General features: G+C 41.8%; 1 protein-coding gene across 1 annotated transcript in view; it reads left to right on the top strand.

Annotated features, from left to right (window-relative positions):
• The window catches only part of ATRNL1 (attractin like 1), a 1,015,273-nt gene that overhangs the window by 209,152 nt on the left and 790,492 nt on the right, over positions 1-15,629 (top strand). The window contains exon 14 of the mRNA XM_060241568.1: positions 14,937-15,069. Within this exon, the coding sequence (XP_060097551.1) occupies positions 14,937-15,069 (133 nt within the window). The remainder of the gene's footprint in view (positions 1-14,936; positions 15,070-15,629) is intronic.

Here is a 15,629-nt window from a genome sequence, read left to right as displayed (position 1 = left end):
AAAACCCACAAGTGTATAACCGGAATATAAAGCTGAAGGGTGTGAACTTTGCCTGTTTATCCTGCCTGTTTTGAATGTGGCTAGCTTTTGTAGAAAGGAGAGAGAAAGAGAAGATAAGAAAGATAAGGAAAATAAAGATTATTAGCAGAAGAATTAGTGCACTTGTTGGGAAAAGAGAGAGCAGATCTGGAAAGAGAAATTGATTGTATAAATACAGTTAATAAAGCTTATGAAAAAAAATTCTCTTCCCAGGGAGGTGCATCTTAGTTTTCTTCAGAAGCTGGTAAACGATGAGGTTTAGAAGGTTTGGAAAAACCAATAAAGATTAAAGGTCAGGACATTGTAGTGATGAGAGAAATACCATGGCAGATAAGGCAAAGAAGGACAAAATTCAAAGAGCTATCGCTTTTACTACAAGAAAAAGCAATACCATATAGATGGCTAATACCAGAATGTTTGTTGTTTAATTTTGAGACTAGAAGATTTAAAATAGATTTGGTTTTTAAAATGAGAGAGTTTTTAGACAGGTATGCTGATAGATGGTCCAGAGAGAGAAGAAGGAACTCAAAAGATCAATCCACAGAGGGAAACAAAATTCAGAGAACACCAGAAGATTCATCGGATTCAGGTCAAGAATCTGTTCAAGAACAGATAGAAAGGGCACAAATGGAGACAAGACTGCAAAAGAAAAAGAAAAAAGATAAGGAGGAAAATAGAGATTAAATAACATAATAATGAAGCCCCAAAGGAAGATGTAGAAATAAATATAAACGGCTTAAGTCTCAGCAAAAAAAGAAGAAAGCATTTCCACAGCTTTTTTTTTAAAGAAAAGAAATAAATTTGTTTAGAAGAAATGTATAGTAGGAAGAAAGATTAATATTTGTTAGATTTAATGGAGGTAATGTCAATTCTTGTTATGCTTTATTGGCATTGATTGAGGCGAGTTTAATACTTTCTACTCTCCTTTGTCTTATTATTTATCTATCTATCTATCTATCTATCTATCTATCTATCTATCTATCTATCTATCTATCTATCTATCTATCTATCTATCTATCTATGACTTGTATCCCGCCCTTCCCACAAGTGGCTCAGGGCAGCTTCCAGCAATTGATCAACATAAAAATTAAACAATATTTAAATATATAAACCATTAAACATTTAAAACAGTTAAAACCTTAAAAACCAGTAAACGTTCCAAATACATATGCTGTTTAACAAGCTATAACATATATATATGTATGTATACACACACACATGCATACCATTTTTCAGTTTCTGTTATTGTTTAAATAATAATAAAAGGAGAAATATTAGCGTTTAAATGAAACAGTGGTAGGAAAATGCATGTTTTAACAGAGTGGTGTCAACTAAGGACAGTGATAAGTTCCGTATGAGATTAGTAATAGTTTATATTTCATGTTTATATGTTTTGTATGTTTGTGAACTTATTTTTTTTTAAATAAGCCTGTTTCTGGTTTAAAAAAAAAGAAGAAAATTTTAGAGGTGAATCCCAGTCATCCTGTTTTATTCTTTGTTGACAATCAACTTGCCATAACTGTAAATTATGCGCTGATTTTGCATGCACTCTGTCTAATATTATTTTATACAATTTATATTCCAAACCCCTTTTTGGACTTACTCTTTTTTAGCAGAAGTTTGAATTCAGGGAGGGGACTATTGGTTTTCGATTGAGATATTATACATATGGACCATATTCCTAATATGAAAATACCTAAACCATGGGATGTTTTCCCATAATTTAGTTTCCAGGTGTGATTTATCCAACATTTTCCCTTTGTCTAAGAGATCAGATATGTGTGTTAAGCCTGCAGTACACCAGTTTGAAAAGGCCTGAAAGTCTACATGTGGGGAAAACCATGACTGATTTGAAAAGGGTGAAGAAGAAGATATACCAGGGATTCGATGTTTTTGATGTCCCAAATTTTTAATGACGTTTCTAGAAAAATGTGAGTCTTTAAGTTGGTATCTGCAGTGGGGGAGATTCCAAAAATATTCCTCCAGTAAACATGGAGATGTGTATGAACTTTCTATTTGAATCTGGCTGCCTGGAGTGTAGTTAAAGAACTCTTGTATCACGTTGGCTAAGTTTGAAGCTGCATAGTACACTGCTAAATCAGGCAGATCCAAACCCCCTTTCTGAGCAGCCTTGTATAAAGTGGAAGAAGAAAATCTATGCTTTTTGTTGGACCAGAAGAAATCAGTTATCAATTTCTGCCAGGAACCTAGGGTTGACTTTGATGTCATAATTGGTATGGTTCTGAATAAGAACAGAAATTTAGGAAGAATAAATGTTTTAACCAAACTAATCTTGTCTGCCCAAGAGAGGTTAATGTTAAGCAGTTTTTTAAAACTTGCATTCATTTCCTGAATTACTTTACTGAAATTTTATTGAAAGAGTTTGGAGAGGTCTAAAGGTATGTGAACCCTTAGATATTGCCAGGAGTCAGATACTCAGTGGAACTGGTATTTGGATTTTAGAGTTGACATGACCTTATCAGAAAACCAGATTGGGAACAAATCTGTTTTACTTTGATGAACAGGTAATCTTGAGACCAATGTAAATGTAGAGAGTGTTTCCTTTACAGCTGGGAGTGAATCCTCTGGTTCTGTTATATAGAGAACAAGGTCATCGGCATATAAACTGACCTTATGCTCCTTGTTTCCTATTGTGACTCCCTTGATGCGAGAATTATTTTGAATTCCTTCTGCCAGAGGCTCCATAGCAAGAGCGAACAGCAAGGGTGAGAGGGGATCACTGATGGGGTACCCCTTTGAAGAAAAAAAATTACTAAATGAAACATCACTTTTATTTTGGCTGAGGGCGTGGCATAAATAGCTTCAATTGCATTTAGAAAAGTGTCACTGAAATTCATCACTCAATAAACATTTAAGGCAGGTAATATCAAAAGAATCAAATGCTTTCTGAATGTCTAAAGTCAGCGAAAGAGCTTCTAGTGTAGTATGTCAGCAGCATTGTATCAATTTAGTGTTTGAGTGATGTTGTCAGCTAAGACCTCCTAGGGATTAATCCAGTCTGATCAGATATAATATAATCAGGAATTATTTTTTGTAACCTTAGTGAGAAGCTTTGTAAAAAAATTGCATATGTGTTTAAAAGGGCTATTGGCCTATAGGAGACCAGGTCTGTTATGATCTTTTGGAATTAAAATTAAGTTGGCCTCTGACCAAGGTAGGAGGCATGTACCAAGATGTAATTACATAAATCAGTCAACATCAGTGGGTTATGATACTAGAGTCCACTCTCCAAAGCAGCCATTTTTTCTAGGTTAACTGTTCTGTGTAACCTGGAGACCCACTGTAATTCCAGGATATCTCCACTTGCCACCTGGAAAGTAGCAACCCTAGCTGTCTATATATTGCTCAAAAATGGAAAATGAAATATATTTTAAAATTTGTTTTTTAGATAGTGACTAATTGCAATCCGATCCAAACACATCTGTTCACTTCATTTGGAAGAGTAATACATTTGAGTGAAATTACCTCCAACGGTCAGATCTGTAGGCTGGATTGGGCTACTTCTTTGGTGGTGCCACAATTTCCGTGTCTGCACTCTGCTTTCAGATTTAATTAATCTGCAGTGTCTTCAGTTTCTGTTTTCCTGTGGTAGCTAGAACCATAAGAGAAATACCACTGCACAAAAAGATGAGAGTTCTATGACCAGTTCAAACCTGCTCTTGTCTTGAAGAAGGCCCTCAGGAATATGATTATTCATGAGTCTGCCATTTGTGAGTAGGGTTGCCAAGTCCAATTCAAGAAATATCTGGGGACTTTGGGGGTGGAGCCAGGAGACATTGGGGTGGAGCCAAGAACAAGGGTGTGACAAGCATAATTGAACTCCAAGAGAGTTCTGGCCATCACATTTAAAGGGACAGCACACTTTTTAAAATGTCTTCCTTCTATAGGAAATAACAAAGAATAGGGGCACCTTCTTTTGGGGCTCATAGAATTGGACCCCCTGGTCCAATCGTTTTGAAACTTGGAGGGTACTTTGGGGAGAGGCACTAGATACTATATTGAAAATTTGGTGCCTCTACCTCAAAAAACAGCTCCCCCAGAGCCCCCAAAACCTCCAGATTAATTCCCCATTATACCCTATGAGAATTGATCTCCACATAGGGAATAATGAAGACGTTTCCCTCTCCTCCTCCCTCCCCCCCCCCTTTCTGGCAACTGAAGCGAGGGACTGGCCTTTCTACTCACGAGTTGCTGCCAGCTTCTTTACAGCAGCAGTCACACCATCCCAAAGTGGAGCCTTGCAATCAAGCCTCCGGAGGTGCAAAGGCACATGGTCCTTTGCAGGCGGGGCTTCTCTCCTCCCCCCCCCCCAGCCAGCTGACTGGGCGCGGGAAGCAGCTTGCGAAAAGGAAGAACGGCTGCTGCAACGGGGCTGGGTGGGAAGGGAAGGGAGGAGGAGAAGCATCGGGCATTGGAGTCCGTCAAGACCCGCCTGCGTTCGGCAGCCACCTCCACCCGCTCGCTGGCGAGCCAGCCTCCCTTCTCAAGATTCCCTTGCCAGGCTCAGCACCTCCTCCCCGGACGACGCAAATGCTCCTTGGTGCCATTCCCCCCTCCTCCCCCCGCTTCCAGAGTTATGGAAAGCGGGAAAAGAGGCTGAAAATCCAGTATTCTCCCGCCAGGGCGGGAGGCTTGGGAAGCCTATTTGTGAGTCAGAGGATTTGTTGCTTATAAAAACAAAAATGTGGCATATGGGGGAGAGAGATAAAGCCCTTACCTTGCCAGCCTTCACTGTTCAACATTTAATTTTTTTTCAAGCAAGTCCACTGGCTCCAGTGGGGAAGTAAATCGTTAGTCATGGGCTAGAAGAAAAATACTGAAAAAATTATCCCAATACAGATTTTGCGTGTGCATGCAGCGTCTGCATCGAGGGCTGTAAGACAGTTTTAATGGTCTCTGAAACAGACTTTCTTTGAACTGCTTGAAATTTGGAAGGGAAGGATCGTTTGGTTAAGGGCTACAGTCTTGTCCTAATTGGAGACTTCAAAAAGTCACAGGTGGCAGTGCAGTTGTTCCACTGAAACTAATGAAAACATCACCAAAACCAAGTAGTAACTATGAGCATAGAGGAAGAATCTTAAAGAATCCAAATAAATGTTTTTAGAAACAAAGGAGGCCTCTTGTGAACAGAAGTATAAAACAAGAGGATGCAGCAGCAAGCACAAACCCCATAGCACAACATGCAAATGGGTGAGAGAATCTCCTATTCTGCCCTCCCAGTGAGAACAATAACTCAGCCAAGTAAAAGTCTATGTATTGCAACTCACGCTTGTGCAAGTGACTTTGAATAAGTGAGCAGCACCTGAGCCTATTTTAAAGCTCTGTGGGTGTAACTAGGGATGGGCATGGAACATGAAAATGGTGGTTTGTTTCATTTCATGGTTCATTGGGTTACCCAGCTTGATAGTTTGATTTGTGTTTTTTTAATTTCCAAAACAATTAGTGGCTCATTAGTTCGTTCAGTTCAGGAAGGCATGGAATAGCCCCCAAGAGGGGTAGAAAGTTCAAGCGTGCCACAGTGTGCCCGGCACAATGACGTCACCTGGAAGTGACGTTATCGCTCCGGGGGGCATGTTGCCAGGGGAATGTGCTCGGCATGATAACGATACTTCCAAGTGACATCATCATGCCAGGAATGTCACAGCATGTGAAGAGGATTCCCTGCCAGTAACGACACAGACAAACCACCCCAAAACCAAACCATTTCATTTTTATTTCATGCACAACAGCATTTGCTGAATCAATTCATAATGAACCATGAATCAGCCATTTTTAGCATGAATTGCAGTTTGTGCTTCAATTCGTGCCGATGCCTAGCTGTAACCTTACTAAAACATACCTTGCTTTGAATCCCAGAACACTAAGAAGTGGACATTGAATGGAAAAAACAAGTACGGGAAAACTATTCCTAGCTCTGTTCCTAGTCCAATGGCTATACTTCTCCCTATCTAACTGCATGGAAGTTTAACAAGCAAATACTGACATGTACAGAAAAAATATCATTTGCAGTGTTGATAGGAAGCAAGAGAGTACTTAAAAACAACTAGAAAACTGGCATGAACAAAGCAGATCTTGAACTACTTTAATCAGCTGGTCTACTGTATATGCATCTCTGTATCATGGGGAACTAATGAACATACTGAAGCACTAGCAATTATTTTTGATAAGTCATGGAGAACAGTGAAGGCACCAGAGAATTTGAAAGGAACCCCCCCCCCCCCCCAACAAATATGGTTTCATATTGAAATCAAAACAGAATTGCAGTGCAGTAGTATTCTTATATCTTTGATTTAGTAAATCTCAGGTTTTGTCTCAGGTCAGCACCTTCCATAGTTTACTGGGACTATAGTACAATAGAGCTGCATGGAAAGATACCTCAAAGAAGAGGTACCAAACAGTGAAGGGAAGGAGGTTGCAGCAGAGAGCCTTTTCTAGATTCTGGTCTGTGATGATCATGCTAGCCCCCAAGTTTGTAGTCTGGGTTGCCCATAAGAGCATGGGGGTCTCCAGTTTTTTAAATCAGGCATAACAACAAAATGATCTGTTAAATCTTCTTGGGATAATTTTTCACACTGTAGCCCAAGTTCTCAACATCGTACAAATTTACTCACCACAAAGAAGCATATCATGCTAAGAAGAAAGTGAGAAAGTGAGGTTTTGTGGCATATTCTACCATTGTATACGGAATTTAAAAAACTGCAATGAGTCAGTTTATTTATGATGTTCCACTTAGCTATTTTACACTTTTTGTGACTAGATGAAAACTTATGCAACATATGGGCTTTCATGATTCTGAATTTAATGGGATTTGGTAGTTTGGGATAGAATCTTGGTATTAACAGCAATTACCAACTGGATTTGCATTTACACTAGGCTTCTGAGATTTGTCCAGGAAGGAATGTGTAAATTGGATTTAGAAGTAAGATTATAGAAATAAGATGAAAACAGAGGGAATAGTTACTAATGTCTAAATTTCTTTTTTAAGCATTGTTAGATAGCCTTGGGTTAACTTCAGTCAGAAAAACACATTGTGAAGAAGAGGTAAAAATAAACTGAGTTTTCTGCCTTTTTTCCCCTCTGCATTTAATGTTGTTTACTACCATATGGTTTCATTTTTGAAAGCAGCCTGAACTTTTCAGGATTTTGACATTGTGATAATGACATGTTAACAAGGAATATTAGGTGGGGACAGTGTTAAGTGAGCAGATGGTGCTTGCTTGCAATTTAAAATTCATTGTAATCGACCTCTCAGACAGTATTGTCAATAATGTATAATGACTGAGCCAAACTAAATGCAAATAGGTATAAAAAGGTTTTCTGAAATTCATCTGTGCATATTTTACCAGCTTACCTTCTGCCACTTTGCAACATTTTGTTCTGGCTAATTTGCTGTGTAGAGCTTCTATAAAAGAACATGGTAGTTTTTCACATTTGTTTCTTATTGCGTTTGCAAAACCTTTCAATTCAATAAGACCTTAAACATGATGGGTTTATTTCATAGCGTTTTTAAAAAAATGTGCATATGGTTCACTCTGACTGATTCATTCTATCAATAATTATATATGACTGCAATCTTATGTTTTGAATATATGAACTGCTCTCAGTACAATTTGGCAGTTTAAAAGTTGTTTTGGTTCTTAATTCTCATTGATAGTTGATGTACCAGCAGTGCCTTCCTACTAGGCTTCCCAACCCCCCCCCCCGCCCTGCTGGGGGACCTCTGGATTAGCAGCTTTTCCCCCCGATCTCCAAAAACGTGGAAGCGGGAGGGGTGGGGTGGGGGAAACGGCACGGCCTCCCTTCGCGAGGTGCATGCTGGGACTCGTAGTCCTTGCGTCCTCTCCGGCTGCTACAGGCGTCTCCTCGGGGAGTCTGGCTGGCGGAGGGGGGGGGGGGCTCCACCTCCAGAGGACCATGTGCATTTCTACCTCCGGAGGCTTCAGTCGCTGATTGAAAGGCTTCCTCTTGGGATGGGGTGTCTGTGTTACTTTGAAGAAGTTGGCAGCAACTCGTGAGTAGAGAGGCCAGTCCCCCTTCAGTGTTGCCAGAAATGGGGGGGGGGGAGTCTGCTAAGTACTTCATTATTCTCTATGTGGAGATAGATTCTCAGGGTATAATGGGGAATTAATCTGGAGGTTTTGGGGGCTCTGGGGGCGCTGTTTTTTGAGGTAGAGGCACCAAATTTTCAATATAGTATCTAGTGACTCTCCCCAAAGTATCCTCCAAGTTTCAAAACGTGAGCCCCAAAAGAAGGTGCCCCTATCCTTCATTATTTCCTATGGAAGGAAGACATTTAAAAAGGTGTGCAGTCCCTTTAAATGTGATGGCCAGAACTCCCTTGGCGTTCAATTATGCTTGTCACATCCTTGTTCCTGGCTCCGCCCCCATGTCTCCTGGCTCCACCCCCAAAGTCCCCAGATATTTCTTGAATTGGACTTGGCAACCCTACCTCCTACTTTCTGTGATTGCTTATCCATTAAGAAATTTGAATTGGGAAATCATGTACTTTCACTTCTGAGAGGAGGAGTTTATTTGAAAGCACTATCCAGACCACTGCAGTAGCAAGATCTCCTAGAGTTAATTCAACCTTTATTATATATTTATTTATTTATTTTTCACACTTATATCCCGCCCTCCCTGCCGAAGCAGGCTCAGGGCGGCTGACAGCATCATAATGTCAACAATAAAACAATAAAAACAATCACAAGCAAGCCCATTAAAAGTTAAAACAGGTTACAATTTAAAATTATCAGTGCAGCTTTAAAACAACAGTTTGGTGCGAACATCTTGCCATTCTTCAAAGTTGTTGGCCATCTACACATTTTGGCTGAAGGCCATTCGAAATAACGTTGTTTTGCAGGCCTTGCGGAACTGGGTGAGGGCCCGCAAGGCTCTAACATCGTCTGGGAGTTGGTTCCACCAGTGGGGGCCGCAATAGAGAAGGCTCTTTCTCTAGTAGCTTTCAGTTTCGCCTCCCTTGGCCCGGGGATTACTAATAGATTGTAATTACAGATGTTCCTCTCTAACCCACCAGAGAAGAAAATTCCACTACTTCGTTCATATGTTCAGGCAGGGGTTGTTTTGTAGAAAAATAGGTGGTGGAGCTCATCCAGGAATTGCTATGCAGCTGCACTTAATATTCAGTGGGCAAGGTGGGAAGGAGGAGGGGGAGCCCTCAGAAAGGTGCAGGAGCTGTGCTCCTGTGAGCTCCTACTGAATCCAAGGCCTGTGTTCAGGCAAATGGATTATTTTCTTTCTTTTCCCCCCAAACAACTGCTTTCCAATGCCTCCCTTACTCTTCTTTTCTGTACACTCAACATGCTTAGTTGGTCTTAGCTTTTTGTTGCTTTGGGTCTTTGTTGCCCTCCTCTAGAAGCCAGTTCTCACTTAACATTTTACATATGTATGCCTGAGTAGAAAACACACCAGCCTGTCTTTGTATGTGACTAGCATGAAATCTGTGCTTCAAAATAGTATTTAACTACCTTAATCCAATTATAATACTTTGTGTGTGTGTGTATACACACACACACACATACACAGAGAAAGAGAGGGAGGAAGGGGTGTTTTCTTTGTGGAATTGGTTTTGCAATATAAAAGCAGTAGGAATAAGGCCCGTTGTGAAGGGAAATACAGTGGGCTCTAGAAAGAGGCTCTGGGCGACTGCCCTCCTTGCTGTCTTCCCACACACTTGCCCAAGTGAAGACATTCACTTAGTGTCCTCTCACCTACCCAAGGCAGCCTTTTTCTATAGGGGAATTAATCTGACTTCAGCTTTCCATCTCCTCCCCCCCCCTCAGCAGCCTCTACCTAGGAAAAGTACACTCTTTCTCCACAGTGTTGACCAAAGCAGCTTACATCATTCTCCTCTCCCCTTTTTGAGCTGCACAACAATCATGTGAGGTAGGCTAGGCTGAAAGTCTAACTGGTCTGAAATCACAGTGTGGCCCAAAGGTGGGACGTGACATCAGCAGGGTATAATGATACAGAGTCCACCCTTCAAGGCAACCATTTTCTCCAGGGGTGATAAATACAACTGGAACTGGTATGAAAGTGAGCTATATAAGATAACCACAGAAGGAACAAAACTTTCACGTGTTTCAATTAAACGTTTAGTCTTTCTCCGGCTCTGCAGCAGATCAGAGCATGCACTAATCCATGTTGTAATAATAATAATAATAATAATAAATTTTATTTATATCCCGCCCTCCCTGCCGAAGCAGGCTCAGGGTGGCTAACAAGACAAGGTATATACCATGATATTATATAAAACAATTATAAAATACAGTTAATAAATACATTTAAAAAACAGTTACATAAAATTTAAAACTACAATAGATTAAGGTGCTATATTCAATAGGTATATTCTGATGACTAGATGTCGCTTTCAGGGTTCCTTATAAGCTTGCAGAAAGAGGGTGGTTTTGCAAGCCCTGCGGAACTGATTAAAGTCCCGCAGGGCTCGCACTTCCTCCGGTAGTTGATTCCACCAGTGGGGGGCCATTATAGAGAAGGCCTGCTCCCTTGTTACTTTCAGTTTGGCCTCCTTTGGTCCAGGGATCCTTAAAAGACTTTGGGAGCTAGATCTTAGTGCTCTCTGGGGAACATGTGGAGAGAGGCGGTCCCTAAGGTAGGCAGGTCCTCGGCCATATAGGGCTTTAAAGGTGATAACCAGCTCGGAATATAATTGGAAGCCAGTGCAGTTCCTTCAGCGCAGGCCGCACGTGTTCCCACCGAGGTAGTCCCAGTAGCAGCCTGGCTGCCGCATTCTGCACTAGCTGCAACTTCCGAGTTCGGCATAGGGGCAGCCCCATGTAGAGGGCATTACAGTAGTCTAATCTCGAGGTGACCATTGCATGGATCACTGTTGCTGGGTCGCTACATTCTAGGAAGGGGGCCAACTGTCTCGCCCTTCTAAGATGGAAGAAGGCGGATTTAGCAGTGGCTGCTATCTGTGCCTCCATTGTCAGGGAGGGCTCCAGTAGCACTCCCAGGCTCCTGACCCTGCGCACTGGTATCAGTGTCGCTCCTTCAAAGACCGGTAGGGAGATCTCCCCTCCCAGCCCGCAGCGACCCACGCAAAGGACCTCTGTCTTCGCTGGGTTCAGCTTCAGCCCACTCAGCCTGATCCAATCTGCCACGGCCTGCAACGCCCGGTCCAAATTTATAGGGGTGTCGGCGGTCCGGCCACCCATCAATAGATAGAGCTGAGTGTCATCAGCGTACTGATGGCAACCCAGCCCATGTCTCCGGGCAATCTGGGCAAGGGGGCGCATAAAGATATTAAACAACATTGGGGAGAGAACTGCCCCCTGAGGCACCCCACAATTAAGTAGGTGTCTCTGGGACATCTCTCCTCCAACCGCCACGCTTTGTCCCCGACCTTCAAGGAAGGAGGAAAGCCACTGTAAGGCTAACCCCCGGATTCCTGCGTTGGCGAGGCGGCGAGTCAGCAGCCGATGATCGACCATATCGAACGCAGCCGATAGGTCTAGCAACAGCAATACCGCCGAGCCGCCTCGATCCAGATGTCGCCGGAGGTCATCCATGAGGGCGACCAACACCGTCTCCACCCTGTGGCCCGGACGGAAGCCGGACTGATATGGATCCAAGGTGGAAGTGTCATCCAGAAAGCTCTGCAACTGCAACGCCACAGCCCTCTCAATAATTTTGCCCAAAAAGGGCAAATTTGAGACCGGCCAGTAATGAGCCAATTCGGCCGGATCCGATGTAACCTTTTTCAGGAGAGGGCGGACCACTGCCTCCTTCAGGGGCGTTGGAAAATAGCCCTCCGAAAGAGATCTATTTATGATGTCCCGTATAGGACATCTTAACTCCTCCCGGCAGGCCTTAATTAACCAGGAGGGGCATGGGTCCAGATCGCATGTAGTTGGGCATGCAGTTACAAGGATTCTGTCAACCTCCTCCAAGCTGAGTGGGGCAAAGCAGTCCAGGGTCGAATTAGAAGACACGCACGGAGCCTCGAGTTCGCTCACTGTATCTAATATGGCCGGGCAGTCATGGCGGAGTGATTGGACCTTGTCTGCAAAAAATTTCGCAAAAGCCTCACGGCCTATTTCCAATTCCTTAACATTTGGCTTGCCTTGTGGCAATGTAGTAAAATTCCGAATTATCCTAAACAATTGTGCCGGGCGCGAATTTGCAGACGCAATCTGTGTCGCAAAGTATGTTTTCTTTGCGGCCTTGATTGCCATCTCATAGGACCTCATAAACACCCTATAAGATGTTCTAGTCACTTCGTCATGGGTGCGTCGCCATTGCCTCTCTAGCCGGGGTGGGGAACCTTTTTTATGACAAGGGCCACATGGATATTTTTAACATCATTCACGGGCCATAAAAAATTATCAGCTTAAAAAACAGTGCTCCACCGAGGGAGAATGATTCAGGCCAGCAAAATTAATGCAAATTATTGTTTTTTTCTATTTGAAGTCATTTGGGGGGGAGCCTAATCTGGCGCGTGCACACATACACACAGCCCGCCGCCCTTGGCAAATTCATAGGTCCAGGGCTTTTTTGTAGAAAAAAAGCAGGAACTCAGTAGCATATTAGACCACATCCCCAAATATTAGCATATTAGGTCACATCATCTGGGATAATCAAGTGCAAACTGAACTGTGACTGTAATTTTTCCAGGCCCTGCAGCAATTCTGGCCGGCCAGCCAGGCCCCAGGGAGGCTGCCGCACAGTACATCTGGGCCCTGTGATCCCTGCCTGGCCCTGGGGAGGCTACTGCACAGTACGTCTGGGCCCCATGATCCTCGCTGGCCAGCCAGGCCCCAGAGGGGCTGCCACATGGTTCGGTTTGGTCCAGCTATCCCTCAGGGCCACACCAAGTGACCTTGAGGGCCACATATGGACCTCGGGACGGAGGTTCCCCACTCCTGTTGTAGAGTAGAGCTGTGGCTCTGTGTAACATTGGGAGAAAGAGGCTGAGGAAGAGCTAACAAGTGAAATCGTGAGGAGTCCTTTTAAAAACAGTTCCTTTTTCTCTCCATACCATCACAAGTAGAACACTAAGGAATTAAAGACTTCACCCATGTCTTCATTAAGTCTTTTTTGAAGAGAATATTATTCTTTAAGATCGTTGAGAGACTTTGTGAAAATTTCAAATATTGAATACTTAGTTTGTCTCAGTTATGTTTTTGTTTAATTTTCACTAAAAACACATATTTACATGCTTTATGTGAAAGTTTCATTGCTTCTGGTGGTTATCTTATATTATTTTTTTCCGGGGGAGCTGATCTCTGCCATCTGGAGAGCAGTTGTAATTTTGACCCAACCCAAACCTGCAAAGTGGCAACTATAATTCTCTAGGAGGAAGTGGCTGGTTTGGAGAGTAGAGTTTATGGCATTGTCGCTGCCTGAAAAATCTGCCATGAAAACATTGTGATGTGATGTCACCCCAACAACTGGCACTTGCATAGGGGACTACCTTTTTACCTGTCTGAGGTCCCACCCCACCTCAAACCCCACCCTCTCCAGGCTCCACCCCTCAAATATCCTGGAATTTCCCAACCTGGAGTTGGCAGTCCTTTCTCCTTCCCAGCCAACCATGAACCAGCCAACCATGGAAGAAATGCACTCCCCAGGTTTTGGGTATCTAGGTCTAGGGGTTTGGGTTGGGCATTGATGAGTCAGTCAGGACATTTTTGGGGATGGGTGGATAGATAGATAGATAGATAGATAGATAGATAGATAGATAGACAGACAGACAGACAGACAGACAGACAGACAGACAGACAGACAGACATGTGTATAACTGCACATATGACTCATTAAAATGATTAGAGGTAGAAACCTACTTCTTCCTTAGTCACAGCTTCTAAGCATTTTAAGATGTGCTATATAAAATTTTACTTATGCTAATTTTGATGCATGCTGGATTTGAAAGAAAACAACCTATTACATTATGTTTTGTATGCTCAGATGCATGCCACGTGGACGAAAATCTAAATGAAAATGAACAATAGCCTATGGGGTACAAACAGAAGTATATAACTTAGACTCATAGACATAGAGTTGGAAGGTACCTCCATGTTCATCTAGTCCAACCCTGGTCAACTAGTCCAACTTGTAGAGATGTTCTGTGAATCTGAGAGTTCTTTCCAGAATTCTGAAATGTGTAGTTGTTGTTCTTGTTTTTGTGTGGTTTTGCCAGAGGAGGAAGATAAACAGAGGTTGTGTGGAAGTATGACTGGGAAGAATTCCTTATTTAGAAATATAGAGGTAAGGGTCCAGCCCAACCTAACAGTAAACCTCCCCTATATTCTCTATAATCCAGACCACAGCATGTTAGCAGCAGAGAGCAGAAACAAGCAGTAGAACATGTACATGTGCCTTTTGTGAAAATACCCTTAATTTGTATGGGACTTATAAATAAATAAATAGTGTGCAGAAGCCTCACAATCAGATTTATCCTGTTGACCATTTTTATGATGCAGATATAGATGTTCCTACTTATTACATCTGAGGTGCGGAGGTTGAGAGACTCTGAATTTTCGCTTTGTGCGTCCCTGACTTAGGAAGAACTAGTTCATTAACCCAAGAACATATTTTTATGTGGTTTAAGTTTATGTAATTTCTTGTAAATGAAAAGCTAGTAATCAATTTTGTTAAAAGGCATCTTCTAAACTTCTAATATATTTAGCCCTTCTTGTTAAGTAAATGAAATAGATATTCTAATTTTTACTTCTTTCTCACAAACTAGTGAAGGACCATGAATAAGTGTCATCCTAACATATGAATTTATATGATTTGTTTGGTAATCCTCATACAAACAATTCCTCCTGCAGTTTCAACCTGCTTTTACTCTGTTCATAAAATTAACACATATTGCATGCCTGTTTGTATTCCAGTCAGTAAAAAACTACACCAAATGCCATGTAAGAAATGAACAGATCTGTAATAAGCTCACCAGTTGTAAAAGCTGTTCACTGAATCTCAACTGCCAGTGGGACCAACGACAGCAGGAATGCCAAGCTTTGCCAGGTAAAAAGGAAAAAAAAACGTTTGAAATGACCATTTTTTAATGCTTAGCACTGAGAGAAGGGTGAAGACGGTTCAGATCTGTGTTAGAAACAAAGGACTCTATGAAATTCAATGAAAACAATGGTGGCTCTGAGTATTCAGTGTAATCAGTACAAAAATGACAAAGCCAAGAATTTGCACATTTGGCTTCAATTCAGATGTAATTGTAATCATCTAGATAACATTTAATTTCCTTATGATTTCCAAAGGCACCCATCAGCACATCACCTAAATGTTAATCTGTTGATGTTAACTATGGTAATACACAGAAAAATATATAAATCACAAATCTTATTATTTCCCCAAGACATTAACTAATTCTTTAACTGATTGTACTCCTACTTACATTTTAGTTTTTCTCTAACTGTAATTTTAGAGCATCATGCATCAGTACTGTGACCTCTTTTACAATAAGAACATTAGAAAATATTATATGACTGCTTAATTGAACTACATTCTAAAGAGGTAATGCTAAAGCATAGTACTAAATGTGATGTTTTTTTCTTTCGCAACTATTTTTA

The sequence above is a fragment of the Heteronotia binoei genome, chromosome 6 (genome assembly GCF_032191835.1).
Source record: "Heteronotia binoei isolate CCM8104 ecotype False Entrance Well chromosome 6, APGP_CSIRO_Hbin_v1, whole genome shotgun sequence".
Taxonomy (NCBI): domain Eukaryota; kingdom Metazoa; phylum Chordata; class Lepidosauria; order Squamata; family Gekkonidae; genus Heteronotia; species Heteronotia binoei.
The sequence above is the reverse complement of the archived record's forward strand: the minus strand, read 5'-3'. Positions and strand labels throughout refer to the sequence as shown.